At 39.9% G+C, this 25517-nt stretch overlaps 2 protein-coding genes across 4 annotated transcripts; one reads left to right on the top strand and one right to left on the bottom strand.

The window, feature by feature from the left end:
• Positions 1–304: 304 nt before the first annotated feature.
• Positions 305–21214, top strand: LOC105450935 (long-chain-fatty-acid--CoA ligase 1). 3 transcript variants are annotated; one of them, XM_011691068.1, is made up of 9 exons: positions 305–737; positions 1370–1515; positions 9481–9604; positions 11216–11552; positions 12549–13017; positions 17263–17553; positions 19763–19984; positions 20316–20633; positions 20807–21214. In XM_011691068.1, coding segments are annotated over exons 1-9 (2046 nt in total). In that variant the 5' UTR covers positions 305–736; the 3' UTR covers positions 20945–21214. The 3 variants fall into 3 exon arrangements, with proteins under 3 accessions (XP_011689370.1, XP_011689374.1, XP_011689382.1); XM_011691072.1 differs by lacking the exon at positions 305–737 and adding an exon at positions 794–1291 and having other exon boundaries at positions 1378–1515; XM_011691080.1 differs by lacking the exons at positions 305–737; positions 1370–1515 and adding an exon at positions 7572–7747.
• Positions 21088–24011, bottom strand: LOC105450952 (vesicle transport through interaction with t-SNAREs homolog 1A). Its single transcript, XM_011691094.1, has 4 exons — positions 23869–24011; positions 23673–23731; positions 22410–22757; positions 21088–22323 (listed from the first exon to the last, which is right to left on the bottom strand). Exons 1-4 carry the CDS (start codon positions 23960–23962, stop codon positions 22171–22173), a joined length of 654 nt encoding a protein of 217 aa, XP_011689396.1. The 5' UTR covers positions 23963–24011; the 3' UTR covers positions 21088–22170.
• Between the last annotated feature and the right edge of the window lie 1506 nt (positions 24012–25517).

Raw genomic sequence — 25517 nt, 5'->3', positions numbered from 1 at the left:
TCTTATAGTATTCAGCATGTCCAACGAATGGCAATATCTTATCTAAGTCGTCGGTTGACAGGTCTTTGTTCGAGGAATATACTTATATCATATATGTGTTAGATCTAGACGTGTATATATCTCCACAAGTCTCTGTTCGCCCTCATTTTTCAAGGTATCGTACAAAAGTAACGATAAAGTATGCCAATATGGTAATACAGAAGGGTTCTCCGTTCAAAGTTCACCGACTAGCGTCCCGCGGCGCGCGCACGACGCGCGACAATGTGCGCGTGCGCTGCGCACGGTGGTGGATTTTATCGCTTTCGCGGGGTGGCTGCTGTCGCGGTGACGACGAAAGGGTGGTCGTCGCAGCGCCCGTCCGGCCGCCCGGCATCGATTCGCGCCGTTCTCGCTGCCGTGGTGCGCGGAGGTGACGTCATGGCGCCGCGTTTACAGCAGTGAGGGAAGTTCAGTTCGTGTCGCATTCGTGCGTGTGAGCGTGCGAGTGGCGAGCGAGCGAGCGAGCGAGCGAACGAGCGAACGAGCCGAGCTGAGCAATTTGTGGTCGGTGGCGAGGGAAAAGACAGTGTCATGCCGTGGCCCTGACCTAAGCCACTCTTCCGGCCATCCAAGCCGACCACCCTGGTGCGCCATCCTTCGCTCTCGGTTCCTCGAATCCGCGCCCGTCGTATTCGACGCGGCCGAGGATCTCGCGCGGATAATCGCAGCGGGCCTGGTTTCTGCCTCTCCCCACGCCAGTGAGTAGCACACGCTTGTCGCTTATCGACTTTACCCGTGCGAGCACGCGGCCGCGCGCCGGTATCTCACACGCTCGCACGCTCGCTCGTTCGTCCGCTCTTTATCTTATCCCCTCTCACTTTTTTTCTCTCTATCTTTTTCTCGCTCTTGTTCTCTCTCTCTTTCTCTCTCGCTCCTTGCCATTCAAGATTACAATATTCTCGCGTCGTTGTTACGAAAGATACGGGAGAGCAATTCCGCGTCGCAAAGTCGTTAATTCGCGCGGAGCACTTGAGAGTGATTCCGCGGGGGAATCGTCGTGCGGCCGCGGTTCGTTGCAGAGTAGCATTGTAATTTCACGCGATAACGGGCCCGTGTAAATAGATAGTGACGCGAGGTCCGCGGACAATCAGGACCATGGGATTCGAACTTTGGCACGGATACAGTCAAGTCACTTCGTTACGAGACCGCGCTCGAGTCGCTCGTGGTGAGCGATCACGCTCGGGAGCAAAGTCGTCGGACGACTCGCGGCAATAGCGCATCTTGTACCTGTCTAGACCCGTCCGTTATGCAGGTAGTAGCCGTCGCCTTCAGGCCGATTACATAAGTTTTGGCAGTCTCTTCCAAACGGTTCAAACGATCTTAAACGAAGTGTTACAGTCTCAATTCGACGACTATCTGCCGTATCTGGGTGGCGCGGCCGGCGCACTCTTCGTCACCGGGGTGGCTTACTGGGCTTCCAGACCGACGGCCGAGAAACCGCTTTTTCCGCTCGACGCTCAGGCAACACTGCTACCGGTAAGGAACAAAAAAACATATGTAACATCACGTGTCCGTTCGACACTTTTAAGCTGAGATTCTACGGCTCGCCATGGCTTAGTGAATCAATTTCAATGCATCGTGGGACTCCGTGGAATCAGAATGATTTGCCAATACTCGCACCTCGTAGCGCATTGTTTTTGAAGATTGTCGAGATAAATTTACAACTCAAAAGGCTTTGTAAACGGGTCATTAAGTGGAAACAACGAGCCACGAGTCGCGAGCCACCTTGTGGCGTGTAAAGGCTCGCCGATGGCAATCGTGGATCAATGAGCCTTTACGCGCTGTGGAAAGCAAGGTGGCTTGCTATAGCTCGCGACTCAGCTTGCCATAGCTCGGGCGAGTCTCTACACGCGGCGTGGAACCGCGATTTTAGCCTGCTTCTTATCAGTTTGCGAGTCGGTCTTGTGACGAGCCTTGACGAGCTACAGGTCGTGGAATCCTGGCTTAAGCATGACAATGACGTAGGACTATTATTATTATTAATTATTATATTATTTACTTTTATTGTATCGCCAAGACACGAGCTCTTTGCTTCGTGCCCGAGTCTACGAACAGAATGCGGAAACAAGAAGTCACGAATCATGAATCGTAAAAGTGCGATAGCGTGTCAAGGCCACATGTACACAAATTTTAATCGTAGCCATAAGATCGTATAAGCATATTGATTAACTACAGTCGAACGTTCTGAAACGTAAGACCACAATTTTGATTGTAATTGGTTAACCGTTTATGATTACGACTATAAAATTTTTGTACGTGTGATGGCCTTCATAGCGAGCCAATTGTTTCCACGGCGCGTAAAGGCCACGAATCTGCTATGGTTCGGCGAGCCTCTACACATCGTAGAACTTGGTAGGACGACGATTTTAGCCTATTTCTTATCAATTTGCGATCTTGGGACGAGCCTAGACGAGCCAAGACGAATCACGAGCTTTGACGCGAGTCACGCGCCGGCTTACGATTTTTCTGAACGATCGAGTCTCTCTACAATCGAGGGCCAAAATTCTCAATGCCCCAATTCGAGGGTAGATTCCATCCCTTTAGCTACCCTTCTTGCTCGATTCCTGATCTTTCTTTTTCCGCCTTTTCTTTTCTACAATGTCCGAACGTATTATTTTGAGCATAAAGTTTAATACGATGAAATTGAAAAGAACGGATTCAGTTTCGTGTTCCATTTCGAAATTTACAATAATATCGTGCTGAATGTGTGCTTTCGATTGGAGCACTGGCTCGCGGTTTACTTCTTGGAGAATTTTACTATATATAGTAAAATAAGTATAGTAAATAACGCTTTTATCTGTAATTGATGAAAATTACAAAAGTACGGAAAACTTTTAAGATAAAGCATGATAAAAAATACCAATTTCATATTTTTCTGATAAATTCTTGAAAAAGAACTAAAAATAGAACTACAAAAACTTTTGTAATTTTCATCAATTACAGATAAAAGCGTTATTTACTATACTTATTTTACTATATATATAGTAATAGCAGTATATATATACTGCTATTACACTATTAATCTCAATATTACTAAAACAAATCTCAATACACGTAATAACTGTCAAAATATATAATGACAGCCGCTCAAGGAAGTAAGCATAGTGAGATAACCAATGATAAGCATCACGGAAAAGCGGCAACAAATAATTGCAAAAAATGTGAGTTATTGACTTAACATACCTTTTTTAATTTTTACATTACGCGACGCGTAAGATTATAAATAGAATGTGTTGATTTCTAACACAAATTATCTATAGATCGTTTTGAAGTGAACTTTGATGTGGTTACAAAGTGCAGTAATATAAACTTGCAGATGAAAATCAGTCTTACTATATATGCATCTTACGCAGACGAATGGAAAACAACTTGATTAATTTAATTCTTTGATTCTATACCACTACGCATTCCACGTTATTCCGCTCGCAAACGGAAAGTTACGCAGATACGGCGTTCCATTGATAGCGTTATTTAAATTAAACAGTAATGTAGATTGCACATTGCATACATTTATTTAAATTGTCTTATGTGCATATCTATTTGATATATTTCTGCGTTTACATATATACAGGCTACATTCGCAGAACGCATTACTTTATTTATGTGCAACATTTTTAGCCTTATATGATACCGCACTGTCCAAATGTAAAGTTTTTTTAGTAAGAGTCGACATCGAGGTTGTTTTATTATTATTTTTTATTGCAAATTGAAGATAGAATGAAATATCTGTTTGTTTCAGTTAATTTCTTATTCTTTATATTTTTTCTATCTCATTCTATCTTGTAAAATGTTCCCTATTAACAGTGCCCTCTAAATTCTTGCTTGAGGAATTTTACCCGATTGTAATCATACTTAATCGAATTATTATCCGATGCTATAATACATTGTGTTTCAACCTTGTACTGATAATGAGAGAAAAAAGTGATTGCAATTACCATTTCGCTTATCTGAAAGTACCGATTAACCAATTAGCTCCTCTCTCTAAATTGGAAGACAAAAGTTTTACTGTTTATTATTAACGATAAAATAAAAATTTGTTATAAATCACGTCGTATATCCTATAAACATACAAGAGTAACTATTCAGAAAAATATATGATTACGAATATACTGGAAAGTCATGTGTTTTGTTTTAAAGATTTCAATTAATTTACGATTTTATCTAATCTTCTTACTATCTTCTTTGTTATATTTTCTACATCGTATAGAAACGCAGAAGCAGACACACTTGCAGCAGACAAAACTGAAGGTAAAATGTCTTTAAGGTGTTTTACAATCCGATTTTAGACATGCGTGCTGTCTGATGGGTAAGAAAATATTTACTTTTACTTTTTGTTATCTGCTTAGTCGTACATTATTCTTATCTTTTTACCGCCAGCGCAAACCATTAATTTAAATTCGTGATTGTGCATCGTACTCGATGGTACAAAGGTTACTGGTCATTATCACGTAATAAGAAGCTGTCGTATTGATAAGACCAAGTGACTAATATCGATACATGCGCAGCCGTTAAACTAGTTGAGAGCACTTAACTTAATATTCTCTAAACAATTTCTATTAAATATTTACAGCGGTTGACATGTGTGTCTGCTTTTGCGTTTCTATATGATGTTGACAATATAACAAAGAAGATAATAAGAAGATTAGATAAAATCATAAATTAATTAAAATCTTTAAAACAAAATACATGACTTTCCAGTATATATCGAAAAAAGATTGAAATCGAGACACTTTATATATAAGCAATATTATCTATCTATGTATTAATTTTTTTCTGCATCGAATTTTTTTCTGTTTATGGGACTAATTTGTAATCATATATTTTTCAAATATTTTACATATATATGATGCCATTTATTCATGTTTATAAACTACTATTTGTCACACTATATATTTTTTCTATTAATCCAAAAACTGACGTATTATTATTTTATCTATTTTTTAATTTTTTTTAAATATCTATTTCTAAATACTTCTTAATATTTTTACTTTCTAAAAATATTTTATGCAATAATTGAAGTGATACAAGAAATCTATCGTATTTAGAATTGAGAACGAAATATTGCAGCGTCGAAATTATTTTTATTAATCGGAGGATATTCGTAGTTGACCTCGATGCACTTTTTCTATTTTAGACAGAAATTGTCAGGTATTCATTAAAAAAAAAATCTTTCATTTGAAAACGACAAAAACCATTTGCACTCATCTGCTCGATTAAAGTCACGCACGCGGACAAGATGTAAAAATACATACGTGTATCCCGAAGTCGTATACAATTTGCCAGTAGGTAAAGCGATAGCTGTCAGACGTGTTTCCCACGTTTTCCTTTCGCGTGCTCATTGAATTACGTCCATAACGTGTCCACAATTCATTCATCGCGATGAAGAATGAGTACGCGAACGTGCTACACACAAGTACCAACATCACATATAGGACGTAATGAAATTTTTTGTGCAAAATATCGGGCGTCAAAGATACTTTTGCCGAAGTTGTTTTCGAAGCCTGACTACTAGATGTAATGAGCTTTGCAGATTAACTTTACCAATCGGCTCGCAACCGCTCTCGTCTCGACTATCAGTTTACATAAGCTTCCTTCCAGGGCGCACGCTGAGGGATATTGATTCCGGTGAACTCAACGTGACTTTTTTTCCAATCAACATGTTAATATTTATGAGTCTCTTATACAATGTGTGTAACTTTTTTTAATTATTGTTATAAAATTCGTGAAGTTATAAATTTTAATCGTTGGATTTTTTGCTTTAATGTCGGCCCTAGTATTTCTTTAGAATACAAAATTAATTATTTTTCCTAAATTCGATTTGATCGCTTTCTAGATGGTGAACCTTATTTTTTTCTATGATCCCACGATTCGAAATCTAACGAAATATTTTTATGGATTCCTCAACAAAATATAAAATATTAATAAGAAAACTCAATTTAAAGTTGGTTAAAGAAACCAGAGGAATGAATAAAATTAAAGAATTCAAAGAAGAAAAATGGAAGGTGATTCGTTAAGTCTTAAAGCAATTTATATTACATTTGTTGATTTTAAAAATGGATGGCTACTGATAATAACGATTTTTTTTAAATTTATTATGAGAATAAATGTAACATGATTTCAATAATCATTCCTCATTTAAATTGAGTAATCGGTAATCGGGTTGAAATCTGATAAACTTGTTATTGTTTTAAGAATGCTTTTCATTTTTTAAGAAACAATTATTTCAAAAATCTATGAGATTAAACTAGCAATTTAATCAGCATTCAAGTTGTTTCTAAATATCTGTTATATGGAAGGTATCTTGAGTTATGTAAAGTAGTTCAAACGTTTCGAAGCGACGTAATATTCTACGTTACCCGTTCTTATTCCTCCGGCCAGATTTTTGTTTCACACCACCAATGAATACCAGTCAGTGATCCATAAAACGGATGATGAAAATCTCGGAGTCTCCGTTCGATCATATTTCGCTGCATTGTCGTAAAACACGCCGTGACAGACGATCTCGGACTTTTTAGAGGAAATACCTACTCACGACGAGAAACGGTAACTTGAAAAGAAAATTAACACTACCGCGAACGAGTGTTGATGCGAGTGCCGTCGACCGGCCATACTCGCACTGGCGAACGTCCAAAACTCTCTTCGGCGACGAGAGTCGAGGACGACGACGCTTGGCCGAGACGCACTATATTTATAACAAGTTGAGGATCTTCACACGGACGATGGGCCTTGCGAAGGCCGGTTGGCCGCCGATCCCGTGCTAATGCTGTTAACATATAAACTACGCCACCGCGATTTACACAATCTATTGTAATAATGGATTTTTTTAGTAAAAACGCTTAGAAATTTTCCGGATTGTACTTAATCAATTCCACGTTTCACAGAAGAGTTAAGGTTTAAGCTAATATTCCTAATCTGCAAAAGCAAACACATCTATTCAGTTGAAGCCATATAATTTATAGGCATGCAGAATTTGACTTCAGATGATACGAAATATATATGTAGTGTGAAAACGAGAGAGAAACTGAACTGTTTGTTTTCGTACAGAATCTCTGCCACAGAGATCTGAATTTTCCTGAAAAACTCCACGCGTACATATATGTACCTCGACAGAGAGGGATATATTTTTTTATCGAATAACCATCTGCTGTCCGAAATCAAGCAATATCCGGATACTCTTGCACATCTCTATGTAAATGAAAAGTGTCTTGGACTTTAGTAGAGAAATATAATAAAAGAATAAATAAAAATCTTTAGTAGATGCAAAATGTTGATACTTTTTACTTTAGATACTTTAAATACTTTAGGAGTTTCCTTATAAAAAAATTTGAAAGATGCATCTGATTCATCCAAATTATCCGGACAGCGTGCTCAGGATGATTGATGATATTGACAGTAACATGGCACGTATCTCCTTCACGCGGCGAGCAGCATCATCCGCTTGACATCCGCGCCACGGGCCAAAAACTCGGGCTACAAGCTCGACTTGAATTCAGTGGCCGCGGGCGCGTTGGTCCGGCTGGTCCGACCTGGTCTTGTATCCCGCGCGAAGAAGAGTCGATCTCTCGCGAGGAGCCCGCGAGACCCGGCGGCGTGTGTGCGCGTACCGTTAACGAGTGCGTGCTGCACGTGCAGGATGTCGTCAAGCTGCTTCTTTCACGAGCCAATCCACCCGCCGTTAGATCTCGGCGATCAATCCGACACGTTCAAGGTGGAGAGTGATCCCTCTTTGGGGAAAGAGAGAGCTTTCGCGCGGTTCCGCGATTTATACGCGCGGCGGTTTCGTTCCCTTATTCGCATCTACCTGGCGACCATCGAATCCTGTGTTTTCGTAAATCGCGATGTCCTCCGTAAAATATATTTTCATGAGTTTTCATTCGTCCGTTCTCCGCGGAAGTTCGCGAAAATTGTATTTTGATATTTGGTAACAGCGACTCTGTGTCCTTCTCGTGAAACTACTACAAGTGGGTCGCCAAAGTGCGTTTCGTGACGAGAATCGTAGGCAAAACTAGGAATGTGCCACGAGGCATATTTTAACGTTATTGGTTTTTCAAGAAGACGGATGATCGTTATTATTACCCCGCATTTTATCAATATTACATCCATTTATGACTTCAAACCCTTCGATACATAAGAAATGATTTTACGTCACTCAAACAGCTATCCGCAGCTCACGTTTAAATATAATTAATTAAATAAAATTAAACGCGATTAATCGATTGAGTAAATTACACGTGCGTACAATATTAAATATACAAATTAGATGCAATTTATCGTAAAGAAATGCAAATTTCTTATGATATTGTAATATACATTTAATAAACGTTTAATATGATATTTTGATGTAAACGTTTTAACGTGCATTCTTTGAGATAAATTACAATATTAAATTACGCATGTACAAAATTTATATTTCATATCATACTTAATATCAACTGCTATTTAAGTAACAAATGACTGCGGCTTATCCTTCGTTTACAATTACGCTAACAGCATTAAGTCTTTTCTCAGTTATATCCCATGATTACTGTGACGTTGATGTAAAAATGCAAGTCATTATCACATCGTAATAATGAAAGTGCATGATGTAATTGTGATAGAAGTCGCAATATGTAAACGTGTCTCATGACGCTTCACGTAACAATCATATATTTATTTATACATACAATTTATTCTGCTTTATTTCGTTTACGTTAAATATTTTACACAAACACAACATGTTGTATTCGATACACGAATAAATCAGAAGCCAGATTTCTATTGAAAAACGTGAACTTGAATTAGAAGCTAAGACATCGTGGTTCATTCAATCAAAATGAGAAGCTCGTCACTTTTTCATTTCCTGCTTATAAACGTAATTCTTTAAATATCGATTAGCCGAAAATATTTTCTCGCATTGCGGGGGTTGCAAACGGGTTTCGAGAATCCAAATACTCTGCAAACCCAATTCCGAAGAAACAGATCGCCTTTTGTCGCTCGTTAATTAAAGAAATGGATATTTCGACGCAAAGAAGCTGCAAATTACCGCGCAAGGATACGTGCGCTATTTCAATGACGCCCCTTGTACACGGGATGTTTCGCCGACGGTATGTGCGTCGGGAATGTGGGTGGTTCGACGTCGTCGTTGCACAAGCACGTCGATGAAGCCCACGTCCGCGGCGTCGGTCAGTGGTGATGATCGATATATAGGAAACGCGCGCGTGTATGTGTATGTGTACGCCGCGCGATATGCGCGGCCGTCCCTTCACCTGCGCCCTTTTGTTTCGCCGCGTAATCAGCTGCTGCCGCACGCGACACGACGATCCGATACACGCGGGTCCGCGTATGCGTGCATTCCCCGCGGTTAAATTTAGTGCCGCACTCTTGCCGCACATTCGGGATTACGTAATGAGAGCGTGCACCGGATGTATGTTTTCACATGGCTTCTCACCTCTTCTTTCGCAGGGCAACGAGCACATCCGAGTGTCGAAGTTCTACAAGGAGGGCAAGGAGGGCAAATTCGTTACCTTCCTTTACGAGGATACGCGCACCCTGTATGAGGGCTTTCGTCGCGGCGCCAAGGAGTCTAGTAAGTCCTTATCTTCGGGGAAGCAAAGCTCCCTTAATCCTCCGGAAGCGCAGTCCACACAGCACGGTTTATCCTAGGAATTAAGAAAGACGTTCTTTTTAGGACGAAGGTCATTCTCTGAATGTTCTTTAGAAGGTCTGTATGAGGAAATAGAATCGTTCGCGAACATTAAAAGTAATTATAAGTATTCAATCAACGTCTTGCGCGCCTTAATTAATCGATACGTGTTAATGTATTTAGTGTCGATTGAAAAAATTTAATATTGTGGGTAACAACTGAATATCTTGCTGAATCATGAATTTGCTAATCAATCGGGAATCTTTGCGTATCCTTGCGTCTGTGCTGCTAGAAATCCGCTCCGAGAGATCTCACAGAGCGATTTCTAGCATCGTAGACACAGGGCTTGAGATCCGTGGAATCAACCTTGACGTTCACGCGTCCGTACGTACACCCGCGACATTCGCAATTGCGTGTGTCGATTTAGCGGTTCGTTTGGCAAGCAACGCGCGCGACACGGTCGTACTATAAAGCGAAATAAACAAGCCCGTCGCCGCGAGTAGCTTCCTATAACGAGCGCACGAACTACGGGCGGTGCTTAACGACCGCGAATTATCGGCGCGGATTATAGCGGTACGCGGTGGCGGACGACGGTTCGCCTAGCTCTCCTCGCCTCGTCGTCGTCGCCGAATCGACGACCTTTCCGACGAAGGTTGACAGTTTATTTCAGTCCCGCGTGTGTATCTCTTATTTTTGCCACTCTGCGTAACCCACGCCCGCGCAACCGACACCTGTCGCGCTGCTCTATACGTAACTTATAACGGCGACGGCAGACAATGCCGACACGGACCTGTCTGAAGATCGATAATCTTCGCTGCAGATGGTCCGCTCGCTCGGCGATCGCACGAAAAATCTCATGAACGACTATCCGGCATGCGCTATTCTTCGCCGTTCTAGATCGAGTTTGGACGTACTTCTGATTGTTCCAAGAACGGAAAGAACATGTGCACGAAAAGAACGATTTTATTGAAGTACCTAAAACTTTAGCTAGATACACAGATCTGAAAAAAGTCTTCTCTATGAATTGTAAAGACACGATAACATATGTCGTAATTGATTCACTAATTGTAAATATACTAAATTATAGCTTATCTTAGTTACGACGACATTATGGAGTTTCATAATAAATGTGGACATTTTTTATCGCCAAACGAGTTCTTATAGCTAATTTTTATGAATTTTATATGATGTACAAGCATAAAGGCGGAATGTACTTATAAATCCCACAAAAATTGTTTGGCATAAAATCTTGCCTGATGAACGAAATAATCAATATATTCTTATTTCGTATATATATAATATCGATCGCTTTACATATTAAAATAGAGAGACCTTGTATTCTATCGAGCCTTCCACTATCAAAATTTCATGTTATATTTTTGTGTAATAATTTGAGAAATAAAACATTTTTATTTTTACTGTATTCTAAATAGGCAGATATTTTAATTGATCGCTATATAATACGATATATATCGGACATATACCATAAATATTTAATGTAATTACGCTCTTCTTAGTTAATAGTATTAATACGAGCATTCCTTTAATTCGCAGATAACGGTCCCTGTCTGGGTTGGAGAGACGGACCCAACAAACCATACCAATGGCTTCATTACAACGAGACGCTGCTCAGGGCGAAGAATTTTGGTTCCGGCCTAGTATCCCTGGGGCTGGTCCCTGGTCAACAAACCGTAGTAGGCCTGTACAGTCAGAACTGTCCCGAGTGGATTCTCACCGAGCAGGCATGCTACTCGTACTCGCTCGTGGTGGTGCCATTGTACGACACCTTGGGTCCGGACGCCTGCGCGTACATCATAAATCAGGCTGACATTAATCTGGTGGTATGCGAAGATGACCAAAAGTGCAATTTGCTCCTCGACAAAGCGCCGAGGTACGTGGTGACGTAAATCTTCCTTTGGAACGTGCTGCACGAAGAAAATGTCTTTCAGCCACTACAATGAATTCATATATTGCTTTCTAATGGCCTCAATATCGTTAATAATTAATTTTGAGATTACCCTGTGCATATCTCTATTCTCTCTCTCTCTCTTTCTCTCTCTCAACATATATATATATATATATTTTCCTATCTTTAAATAAGCAATTTTTTTAATATGCTATTTTCAGTTGTTTGACTTTGCAATCGGTTTTAAAGCTCGAGCGGCGCACAAATATCCAATCATAATTGGCACTTCCCTGGAAAATTTATTTCGCGCGACTATACTACTCGGCAAGTCCACCTACATCGACGTTATCGATTATTGATGGAGTCACGCGCTTAAGAATTAAACGCCGCTTTATTTAGCATGCCGATAGAAAAGACTCGTGTAATTCAGTCCGTAATTTAATATGCCGAAATATTGATTTCACGATAATGTTGAATAATTAATGTGTAAACGTATTCCTCTAAATTGATGGGGTAATTTCTTCCCCTTTAAGTGATGACAATCCATTACCATCTAATAACGTTTGCGTGTAATAATGCTCAGATAAAAGAAAATATATCGCAAAATCCATTTATCTTTAAAAATACATGTGTGTGCCGAGTGTGTTTCCGTCGTTACCAGATCAATACTGTCACCTTAAGCGTACTTGACGAATGTACATACATGTAAAGAATACATACCTTTTTTAACAATTTTTTCTTCACATGACGCAACGCGCGAGCCGGAAGCCAGATGGTTCACACGTTCCGTGTTTCCTCAAAGAGAACATTCTCAGGGCCGCCTTCCCCCCGAAAACAGCTTTAAAAGCCCAATGTTGAAAGTGTTAATCTGTAACGCTGCCAAGAGCGCTAGACGATACAAGGCGTAGCGTTCTGCTGCGGCTGAAAAACATACGGGCGGCGTTCCTTCCGTCATCTCAATCAATTCTCAAACTTTAACAGATGTCTACGGAAGCTGGTGGTGGTGAAGGAGACGCGGCCGGCGACGAATCAACGGGCGAAAAACCGCGGCGTCGAGGTGTACAAGTTCGACGACATCGAACGCCTCGGCGCGCAGAGGAACCATCCGGAGCTACCGCCGAAGCCGTCCGACCTCTGCACGATATGCTACACCTCTGGCACCACCGGCAACCCAAAGGGCGTGATGCTGACCCACCAAAACGTCATGGCATCCAATTGTGCGGTGTTGATGCAGATGGGCGACCACGGAATCACGTCCCAGGACACGATGATCAGCTTCCTCCCGTTGGCCCACATGCTCGAGCGTTGCTGCGAGAACACCATGTACATGGTGGGCGGCTGCGTCGGCTTCTACAGCGGTGACATCAAGAAGCTGCCCGAGGACATGAAAGCTCTCCGGCCTACCGTAATGCCGGCCGTGCCTAGGCTGCTGAATCGTGTATATGACAAGGTGAGCCACGGATATTTTTGTTCTTTCAGATCTTCCGAAAAGGAATTCTGGAGAGATGTAAAGCAAAATAATTGTTTTATCTATGTCTCATTAATTAATTCTTTTAAGACATTTTTCAAGCCTTAAGTCAATTTTTTTTTTTAATGCTCTCAAATAGAAGAATGAACATGATGTCTATAGTTGCAAAAAAACGCGAAAAAAATGGTTTTCCGCAAAAATCAGAGAGAAGGATACGGAAATGAAACTTCAATGATGCTCAATGAACTTTTACGGAGGAAACGTCTGTCCGCCGCGGAGTATCTTCCGTCTATAACGATTAAATTTCGAAATCATCGCACGTTCGGATCGCGCGATTGCATTTTGTTTATCACTGGCAGTTTATTTCGAGTGGTTTATTGCTGTTGTCCGCGTGCGTTTTGCGTTGATCTGTAATATTTTATTTTTAGTTCGCACTTGCTCTCACGACTACTGGATCGCGTGATAAATGTGTCATACGGCCCGTCTCGTACCGTCGTAATACCTGAAGAATGTGGCTAATGAATCCGCCGTTGTTTAAACCATCGTAATAGAATCCATCAAAACATGTTATTCGCGTGTGTTAATATTACAATCGTTAATTTCACGTAGGTGAGGTAAATGTCGTAAAGTTACACGATTCTAAATCCATCCGTATTGATTTTTCCGATTAGATAATCCACGGTCGCGCTTTCGCGACCGATGACTGCGTATTCCGCCTATTTTTAAAACCTGGGAGTTGTCGTGGGGCGTTACTACGTCAACATCTTTTTTTTTTCCCTCGACCTAAAATGGCTCGCGAACAATCATTCTCTTATATTACACGATCGGCGAAATGTCAATAGCGTTATAAATTCCTATAAAAAAGACATCGATGCCTTCGAGGTTTGTGGGCGTTTCCTTCTTTCAATGTTTCTCTTTGAACGTTGAAGTTAAGTGAGTTTAAATAGTCCTTATGTATTTCCGCTTGCATAATTGGAATTATCTGTATGTGGTTCATCACATTAAACGGAAGTTGCACTTCCACAACACCATTCAATATTTTTACAACGCGGCGATTGCATTTCGACTTCGATTTCAAATTTAAACGCTCCTTTCGTAACATCTGCACGTGAAACACTTAACAGTCAGTTGTTTATAATCCTGATATAATTCAGAAATGATATGCTATGCATTTTTTACGCTAAAAAAAATTAAAAGTACATTGAAAAAGCGGTTTTACTAAAGTATCTGAAAATTAATTACATACAGATCTGAAAATAATTATGGGACACTCAAGCTGATTGCTAGAATGTCAAAATTTTTTGCGGCATTGTCCATTATGCTTTGAGCATTCTACATAATTACAAACTAATAAAATTATTTTTAAATCTGTAGCTAAATTTTTGGATACTTCAGCAAAATCGTTTTTTTTTTTCGTGTATAATTCGGGATATCCTTTCTTATTTATTGTTGATGTGTTGTGATCCTTCTATGAGAAATAATCTATGAGAAAATATAATGCAATGGTTTTCTCATAGCTTCAGTCTCCTTTCAATTTGCAATATTAATTTTTACGAAAATAGAGAAGCTTTTACTGTTTTCTTTGAGATCTCAAATATTCGGGGCCTTTGCCGTGAGTCAGGCGTTTTATGCTGCATCGCGAAAGCGGAAGAAATAGATGCGAAACTGATTCCAGACGGTGTGACTCTGTCTGAATGAGATTAGAGATACTCGATCACGCGGTGCGGAAAGGCATGAGCATCGTGTCGTTGAATTACGTATTTTCGCGTGTCTTTCGTCGTGGGACGATACGCCCCCTTGTTAAATTCCAGGCTTTAAAAAGCTTCCGAAATCTGGGGGTGAAGCCAAACGGGAATAGTCACGCGTTTTCGGCGCGCACGTGCGCGATGACGCGCGTAACAGGTGCTGCGACAGAGGAGCGCTGAATTATGCTGAGTTTGCATAAAATTTGATAGACAAGTCACGTAGCGATTTGTGCCTCGATTATCTCACTTCGAGAAACAATGGAAAGACAACGGATAATTCTCGCCTCTTGACTCACGTTTCTCTCTACCGATTTTTGAAAATCCGCGGCATACCTATAAATCTATTTAGCGTCATTTCGCTGACAGCCAGAATAGAATGCGACATCGCAGCTGTCTAAATAGACTTGTCTCCTTTTTATGATAGCAAAATCCGCTTATGATAACAAAAATATTCTATAATGTTCCGTCTAAATATATCAAGGTGCAATGACGCATATTTTTAACATTGTTACGTTTAGTAATACGGAAGAAGGCATTACGCTTGCTAAAATAAACACATATTAGCCCATATTAGAACAAAAATTTCTAATAGAATCTCCATCATGGAGATTCGAAACCTCTATTAGATGTCAATAAAACTTTCCACAAATTCCTACTAGATTTATAATTCCGCATTTTCCGTTTCAATTAATTTTCACACAGAATAAACAAAATTGTACTGTCAAAGAAACATATCTTACTTATTTTCTTGGAGGCCAATTTTGAAAATTCTCCTTCAAGAAATTATTTTATTAAAACAATTAAGTGAATAATCTCGCATAATGTATGTTATAATGCAACGTTTTTTATTCCATTCTATTTTTAAATATGAAAATTAGAATTCTGCTATCTCCATCTATTGGCGGTGCCGCATATCAAGATTATCAAGTCTGTATTATATAACAGATGTCTAATGAATGTCGATGATAGATTTGTAGAGGATCTATCATAGATGTAGTATGGATCTCTATTGAAGATCTATCTGACTTTCAGCAAGATAGATGTCACTGGAATTTTAGAGAATTTTAGAGAGATTATCAATATTTAAAGTTCAACGTTTACGTAATACTAGAAATTATTCCGAGATCTCGGACAGAGAGACCAATTGACCAATCACATTTGAGCAATTTGGCATTTGATAAATGCGATTGGTTAATTTTCTATTCGCTCGAAATCTCACAGACCGATTTTAAATCATGGACATGAGACTTAATGAATGTCATGACTCATGTTCCGTGTGGGATATACAGGAAAAAATGACACTGAGGTTGCCACGTTTCATAAGTTCAGATTTCAATAAAGCTGCAGTATGACAGTATAGCTAGCAAGCTAGAAGCTGTGTACTAAAATATTAAAATATTTAAAAAAAATGAATTTGTTCATATTTATAATTATATTAGTTTTATATTTTCTATTTTGTGTTACAACGAATTTGGAGATATTTTATTATATTTCAGAAATACTGATAATACCATATGATTTGATTGGATTGTGGTGTATAACACGGAACGTGTGGCTCAAGTGGATCTTGTTTTACATATTTAAAATTATATTAACAATTTTGTGTCTTCTATTTGTTATATCTGTTGTTACACTATATTGGCCGACATATCAGATCATATTATATATTTGGATTATCTGGTGGATAATGCGGAGCTTCGTGCGAGTTATCTGGTGATAATTCTCACATCGACGAGAGACAATATATAGAAAGGCGAATAATTCTCGCCATTTGACTCATGTTTCTCTCTACTGATTTTGAAAATCTGCAGTATATAGGTGCATATATTCATCATCATTCGCGCTGATAGCCGATTGACAAGACACGACGTCGCAATTATCCAAATAGATTTTCCTCCGCTGTATAATAATATGATAACAAAATATTCTATAACGTTCATCTAAATATATCAAAGTGCAATGATGCACATTTAGTACCGCAGAAGAAGGCATTACATTATGTTTTCTAAAGTTAAAAATATACAGGAGATATCATTGGAAATATCACACAGGAAATGTCACGTACTGCGTGGTTAGCACGTCTCTTATAATACTTAATATTCCGTTAAAGCTAGTAGTATAGCAGTAGCTACCAAGCTAAAAACTGCGTACTAAGATATCTAAAATATGATATTAAAATATTTAGTCAAATTTATGATCAAAATTATATTATTTCTTTTCTGTGTTACAATTTGTAAATGTCATGGTCTCATCTCAATAATTGTTTTGATTGTATTCTCGTGGATGAAACGGCAGTGGAGTTTGAATTTCATAGTCGACACTACATTAATAGTTTATTGTTGTCTACTTGGTGTTTTAATATATTGGGAGTTATATAATATCATAGAGAATATCATAGAATATTCTACTTGTATCTTCTTAATAACGTGGGGTCTACATCAACTCGTCCAGTGGTGATTTTCACTCGCTTGGCGTTCTGCAGGTGCAAGCCGAACTGCAGAACTCGTTTCTGAAGAGAATGATCTTCAACATGGGCATGCGGGCGAAGGAGACGGAGATCAAGAAGAGCATTGTGAGGATGAATAGCATATGGGACAAGATCGTGTTCAAGAAGATCCAGGAGTCGATGGGCGGCAGGCTGAGGCTGATGCTCGTGGGTTCCGCGCCGCTGGCGGGGAGCGTCCTCACGTTCACCAGGTGCGCCCTTGGCTGCGTCGTGGTCGAGGGCTACGGCCAAACGGAGTGCACCGCGCCAATAACGCTCACCATCCAGGTAATTGTTTAATCAATCGCCGGAACTGTGGGCGCGATTTTACGGCCGGCCCGTATAAATATCTCCCACGCTTCGGTTCCACGAAGCTTTCAAGTCGATTAATTGGACAGTATGGGGTCGCGATATCGTCTAACGCGAGTCTTTGTGTACTTTGGACCTTTATATCCTGCCCTTTCATCATCCTACATTTCTCGCGCTCTTGTTACGTATTTCATTTATAACATATTTGATTGCATTCTATATTATACGATTCCAAGAATCTATAAGTCTTTTGCTTTCTCAAGCACAACTGCATCTCTGCAATCTCTGCATTTGTATAATTATGTACGCAATTATCTCAGTTCTATATTTTTCAACCTATTTTATTTATTCTGTTTGTTTTTCCTTAATTATGTATTTCTTCCACTCTGCGGAATATGAAAGAATTTCTCTTAACTGAGATAATACAATTGTGCGAATCTTCTTTATATTCTTCGGCGGAAAAGAGTGGAAAATGGAGCGTTTAGTGATTGACGTACGTCTATAAGACCGTTAACATCCTACGCATCACGATAATACATATATGTAGATATACGCGCATGTAAAGACCTTTCGATCGCGATATAAGACCACGAGGGCGATAGTTATACAAACCACGGTCAATAGGTGCTTTGCGAATGCATTTTTTATGAAAACCGTCAAGCTCAAGCGCTAAACACGCCGCGAATCGTACAAACTCTGACCGAACTCCGAAATAACTCAAAAGATTTCTTTCTTATATAACGCAGCGGCTACTATAGAGACTATCGTTTGCTTTTCTTTCTTTATTTATAATATCGCAAACTACCGCTATCGCCGATAAATAACGTCGCACAACAAGCTGGATAATGCCACGTGGAAAGTATATCGTTTTACTATGGAGAACTTTTATCGATTCTATTACTAACGTTACAAACCCGAGAACGAGTGTTCGAGTATTGCGAGAAGCGAGTGCCCGTTACTTTATCGAACGCCGTTTGGCACTGCGACAAAATCAGCGCTATGCAGAAACATCGGAGACGCAAACATGATGTACATAGATCTCCGTTAAAATTCCGCAAATTCCTCACATGTGCTCCTGCCCCCGAACGTTTATCCGCGTTAATCGATTTATTCCATTATCAGACTTTTCGTCAACAAACAATTCATGATTCTTGATGAAATCGGCCTTTATATCGCCGTTGAATGTAATCCGAAGTTGAATACGTATAGTCAAATAATTCTGGCAATTTCCAAACGCTCTGACTTCAGGGCGCATTTCGCAGAGTCGTGTATTTATTGGCTCTCGCCAATCGACATAGCTGTGTGAAAAAATTATCTTCATCCAGTAGATAAATTTACGACACAATTTTTATTTTTATTGCAAACCCGTGGAAGCTTGGAGCGCATCGCGCGCGGTTTGAGAAACGCTGCTCCGTATAAGCCACCCTAATCATCCAAGCGTAAATCTCTGGTAATTAATACCGCTTTGCCCTTCATTATGCTTGTGAGAACGCGAACGCGCGTAACCTGTTCTTAACAGCCTGTAACGAATTACACAGTGAAGTGTCCGCGTCTCCTACGCAACGTGTAACTTTCGATACATTTCATAAATCAATATTCTTTCTAAAATTAAACGATTTATTGTTTCGCTTCAACTTATCTTTATTAATTAAATCTAGTGGATATATAAGGTATATTATTATCTTCGAGCATCGATGGTTGAAATTTAAAAAAGGTACTCATGTCTAGAACGGCGGAAGTGTTTACCGCGATGATAAACTGGCGAAATTAAAACGATATTTTTATTGAATGCTGACTAATAATCAAGTGATGCGCGTGCTCTCTCTCTCTCTCTCTCTCTCTCTATTCTTGGCGCGAGTATCGACATAAATATATAGACGGCAAAAGCCGCCGCAGTCGTAGATATTTCTGTCAGCTCATCGAATCAAAGCTTTGGAGCCATGTGCCAGGGCACGTGGTGTGCCATCTCCATCACAAAACCATTAGCTGCACGCTGTTAAATTATTGTATTCGGAAGATACATCGATTCATTATATTTAAATATTTTGCATATATTATAAAATGATAACAGAATCGCTTTTAACTATAATAGATCGATATACTTTCTGAAAATAAGAATAATCTCTCTTTACCTCTCTTGTTAATTTGTTCTATGGATTTCTATTTTCTGGTCTTCGTCTGAATGCAGGGCGATCACGTGCCAGAACACGTTGGACCACCGGTGGCTTGCTGTTGCGTCAAGCTCGTCGACGTTCCGGAGATGGAGTACTACGCGACCAACAACCAGGGTGAAGTGTGCGTCAAGGGTACTAACGTCTTCATGGGATATTACAAGGATCCGGAAAAAACTGTCGAGGTGATCGACGAACAGGGATGGCATCACACAGGGGATATCGGCATGTGGCAGCCTGTAAGCAATTAAATTTATCGCGATTACATCCATAATAACCGTATATTGTTGGCAATGTATCTTTAGATCTTTCCTTGTAAAAATTTAATACTGGAAGGTAGTGATTATTTATTTTGAATATTAAAAGCACTGAAAACACTGCTTTTAATACTCCAAATAAATAATTTTCAGTATTAAACTGAATTTCTGTTAGGGTTTATAAATGATCTATATTTTAAGTAGGTACAAAATCAGATAACTGGGATTTTTTTTTTAATATATAATTTTAATAAGTTTTTAATATTATATAAATAATTTTTATACTTATATTTATATACTGAATTGCTTCCAGAATGGAACATTAAAGATAATCGACCGGAAGAAGCATATCTTCAAGCTGTCGCAAGGAGAGTACATCGTGCCGGAAAAAATCGAAAACATTTACATACGCAGTCAGTATGTACAACAAGTATTCGTCCACGGAGAATCATTGAAGTCCTGTATCATAGCAATAGTAGTACCAGACGTAGACGTAATCAAGTGCTGGGCGGTGGAAAATGGCATACCCGGTACACTGAGCGTTCTATGCGCCAATTCAGAAGTCAAAAAACTTATCTTGGACGACATGTTAGCGTGGGGAAAAGAAGCCGGTCTGAAATCCTTTGAACAGGTATTTTGTCGTCCCTTATTTCTTTTTCTTTTTTACCTGAAAAATTCAGACATCAAATTCATTTAATCTAATTTAATTTAGTAGGAGATAAAAACGTGTTAAACGCGGAAAAATATGAAACATAGAAGAGATAATTTGAGAATTTAATAGACGCCTGATTATCTGCTCCGTAGGTTAAGGATCTCTACCTCCATCCAGACCCGTTCTCCGTACAAAATGGGCTTTTAACACCAACGCTGAAATCGAAACGGCCTCAACTGAAAGCGTACTTCAAACCGCAGATAGAGGATCTCTATCAACAATTGGACTGACCAGACTGAGCGACTGTGCTATCGCTCGTCCGCACCAGCACTAAACGTGAAGGAAAACGTTCGATGGTAGAGATGGAAGCAAAGCGCCTTTCCTCGCCGCTGTTCTCTCACCGAAATCACTATTGTCATCGAATATTCGTTAATATCCTCGAGATACTTTTATTATCATTTTCACAGGTACATTAGGGAACGCAGACGGAGAAAAAAAGCACCGTTTAGGCTACTTAAGGTAAATGATAACATAACAAGTAATAAAAGGAGTTATTATTAGGCGCGTCTAGTTTCTCTCTTTCTCTCAATTACAAGCATCCTTTGGAATATTTTTTCGGTGATGAATGTATTTACAATTCGATCCTTACCCACGCATTACTTCAATAATGTAACACAGTGACTGTTGTTATTCTCATTGTAAGAGATGAATTATAGAATGCATTTTTAACCGGTAGAGTGAACCGTCGCAGTGAACTCACCCGATTACGGCTCAGGTCAAAATTACAACAATTACACAGTAGTTTGTTAACTTCGAACAGGTAATATATCCTCGAGTATTACCCGGAAGAGGTAATATTTCAGTGTGCGCCGATAATTTCGGCGCACGTCGAAGAACCTTGAATTATTATTTAATAAATACATTTCTTGTTGAATATATTTTGTGTGGTTCGGAATATCTTCAGAACTTGACGCAGGGCAATGTTAACCGCTGATCAAGATTCTCGGATAACAGCATTCAAACGGTTTTACGATTCCTTTCCAGTTTACTTGTGAAAATAATTCATTTGGTAATCATTCACTGGTTCAATACAGTTTTCAGTTTTAATTAACTTCGTACAAAATGGACAAGAATCGTAAAACCGTTTTAAAATTCACCTTATGAAAATGGGTCAATATTTTTTTATACAAGACTTTACATAACAATTAAACGGATTCTTTTGTTCTTGTTTCGTGACATTTTGCCAGTTTTGCTTGCTCGCTCGCTTGAGACATTGGTTTTGTATAAGAGATCATGGTTCAGTCGTCCGATGCTGGTCAAATCGATGGGAGAATACGGGAAAGAGACCAGTAATCTGTAGCAAAATGTGACAAACAAGTTCGAAAGTTTGCTAGACGATATAATACAGAATTACCTCGCAATTTGATAGAAATAACATTTTGAAGTCTCTGATAATAAATACGACTTCCAAACCACATCTTGGTGGATCTGACCGAAGAAAAAAAATGTCTGTTCTTTAACTCTTAAAACTATAGTATATCACAATGCACGCGACAATTATAAGTACTAATGCTACTCCTGCCAAAATAATTCTCTGTTGAAGGCTTCGAAAGATCATTCCCGATAACAATCGAGACCCTCGTCCCAACTCCGCATCTGTTTCGCGTAACTAAACAAAAAGCATTAGTGATTTTATGCTCTTTTTTTTTTAAATGCAATTCGCGTAAATCACAAGTAGTCATATAAGTAACTTACCCTCCCTCTGCCTCGCTGTATCGTTTCCCGCTGATCATGAAGCTCCTTCAGCACATGAGAGCCAATCTCCTCAGTTTCCAATGCCATGCGATAACCATTCTGTAACGTTCGCCCCGACCGTTCTATTCTTTCAGAGGCGTCCAGCAGTCTTTTTCTTTGGTCTTCCGTCACATTATTATCCCATGACTCCTCCACCGTGATCTCCGTAACGTCCTCCTTTGGTTTCTTTGCTGTTTGAAATTCTTGCGTCAGGCGTTTCAGTTCGGCTCTGTGGCTCTCTACGCGACCACGCAGACGATCGCGTGCCGTTCCGTTCATCCCACGAACCTCCAGTTCCATTTGCTCCAGCTGCAAATTATAAATAATTTGGTTAGACAAATGTTTTATCATGGATCACTTCAAATGAAGACGAAACATATTTTGAGATATGATTGTTCCTGATTCTCTGTCAGTCTTTTGCTTTTTAGAATTTATAAATTTTAAATATCATCTCTTGGTTACTTTAATTGAAATCAATTTTTCCTTTTAATAAATGTAATTTTTTCATAACTTTTTAACTTTTAAAATGTTTGAGTAGCAAATTTAAATAAATTTAAATCTTGTACAAATTTATTTAAAATTAAGTTAAAGATGAAATATTGTATATATGTATTTGTGAAATTCGAAAAGGTTTCAAAATTTTTAATGGATGGAAGGAACAACTGAAGAACAATTATTCCATGTTAAGAAAAATAGATAATAAATTCACGTATAATAATAAGTGCAAGAGTCGGGAACAGTAAGATTTTTGTAGATTACTAAAATCTTTTTAAATGTTCTCTATCATGACAGAGATAATCTCAGGTTTAACTATTCATGAATGCATTATTCTATTAACAAGGTTAATATCTTAATCAATATTCATATGGATCCGACTGAATTTGATATGTATCCACTTCCATAATGTGTTGTATCTTGATTTTTTTTATGAAAAGAACTGGGCGTGTATTTATACATACGTGGAACTGTTCGGAATGTATTTCGATCGAAATTCTTCCGTTTTCCTTTAAAAAAAACACACACAATAGAAATTCAGAGAATAATTGGACAATTTCGATCGTAATTCATTGCGAACGGTTCAATAATATACGCGTCCTGGACGCGGATAGCAAAACGCAGGTTTTTCTAACCCTGCGTCATACAATCGAGCGTACGACGGACCGAGATCCGGCGACACCCAGTTCGCCGCCGCTCCAATTAGGGTAAACACGCAAATTTAATTACCAGCTCTTGCGCCTCCTCAATTTGCCGGTCCACATCCTGGATGAAAGCCCTTTTCTCACCTACAAATTACGTCACTTATATATTGATTATCGCTCTTTAACGCCGACACCTCGGCGACGGCCGCGTTGCCGGTCGGGTTGCCGCGCGAGACGCGCGACATCCCTTCGACCGCCGTCTTCCCGACGATGTCTCTTACCGCCGCTCTGGATCCTAATCCGGCCGATTTTTGCGGTGATGTCAGCTGTCAGAACGGCGTACTGCTGCTCGTAGTTGTCAACGAGCGACGCCATCTTGGACACGGGTGTGCGCCATCGACTATCGACGCGAGCCAGTTGGCGACTGGAGAGAATCGAGAATCGCCGCGAGGCGGTGATTACAAGGCGGTATCGCAACCGAGGGGGGAGAAAAAATAAGAGACGAGATCACTTTTCTCCACCGCGCGATCGTTTTTTGTGCGCGAAAACGTCATAAACTCATTGACTTGTGAACTGGGTCAACTCAGTTTACGCTCTTTTTTTTCAGACATTTATGCTCGAGAAAATTGCTCTGGAAACTACAAAAAAAATGAGATCAGAGATCAAACGCGTAGTTATTTATATACATGCGATATCTGATCGTTATTTAAGTATTTATTTCGCAATTGTGACAATTATTCTGGCAAATAGCCAACAATTAATTCTTCCTCCAGCTCCTCTCAGAAAATATAATGTTCAAGCGCACGTAAACTATATGTATATGATTTTTAATATTACATTTTGGTACATTTCGGAATGCGTATTCGAATCGAGATGAAGCGAGATCCTCGAAATCTGAGCCACGAAAGCGACACGTCACTGTTCGCGGGCCAATTGCGCTGCCGAAATCACGCCGCGTCCCTCCAATGATCGGCCGTCGTTAGATGTGCGGTGAGCGCTCGCCTCGCGTGCACTTTCGCATGCTTTCGCAGCGTCAGAGAGAAGCGTGAGAGCGGCCACGCCGGCTTCTTTTGGGTGGGACCGGCGATCTCCTCCGGACACTAGCGCCCCACGTCCACGTTTTTAAAAAAGAAACTACATATCACGTCTATCTTATAAGCTTATAACATTGTCAAATCATAGCACGAGAACGTGGATGTGGTCCGTGCTAATTATGCTACGTGCACAAATTGAAAATAAATAAATGACTTTTATTTTACGATGTTTCTGATGAAATGACATTCCAATTCATGTCTGTACTACATCCACAAATTGTAGGTAAAGAATGTGGCATATATAATGCACGATTAGCACAGATACAAACCACGTCCACGTGCCTAGTCAGCGCGCCTCGTCAGAGACTCGAAAACTCCCACCAATACGCGAAAAACATGTTGAGCAAAGAGGTGGCACGGAATCCTAACCAGCGCGCGTATCGACAGAGGCTTGTTGGTAAGGTGAAAAACTGCTGAGCGAAGAGGCACGGAATCCTAGACAGCGGGCCTCGTCAAAAGCTCGAAAACTCCCGCCGATATGCGGAGAACACGTTGAGCGAAGAGGTGACACGGAATCCTATTAATCCTAGCCAGCGCGCCTCGATATAGAGGCTGAAAAACTCTCGCCGATACGCGGAGAACACGTTGAGCGAAGAGGTGGCACGGAATCCTACTAATCCTAGCCAGCGCGCCTCGATATAGAGACTGAAAAACTCTCGCCGATACGCGGAGAACACGTTGAGCGAAGAGGTGGCACGGAATCCTAGCCAGCGCGCGTATCGACAGAGGCTTGTTGGTAAGGTGAAAAACTGCTGAGCGAAGAGGCACGGAATCCTGGACAGCGGGCCTCGTCAGAAGCTCGAAAACTCCCGCCGATACGCGGAGAACACGTTGAG

Source organism: Wasmannia auropunctata, unplaced genomic scaffold (assembly GCF_000956235.1).
Source record: "Wasmannia auropunctata unplaced genomic scaffold, wasmannia.A_1.0 LD336106.1, whole genome shotgun sequence".
Classification (NCBI taxonomy): domain Eukaryota; kingdom Metazoa; phylum Arthropoda; class Insecta; order Hymenoptera; family Formicidae; genus Wasmannia; species Wasmannia auropunctata.
This window is presented reverse-complemented; position numbering and strand designations above follow the sequence as displayed.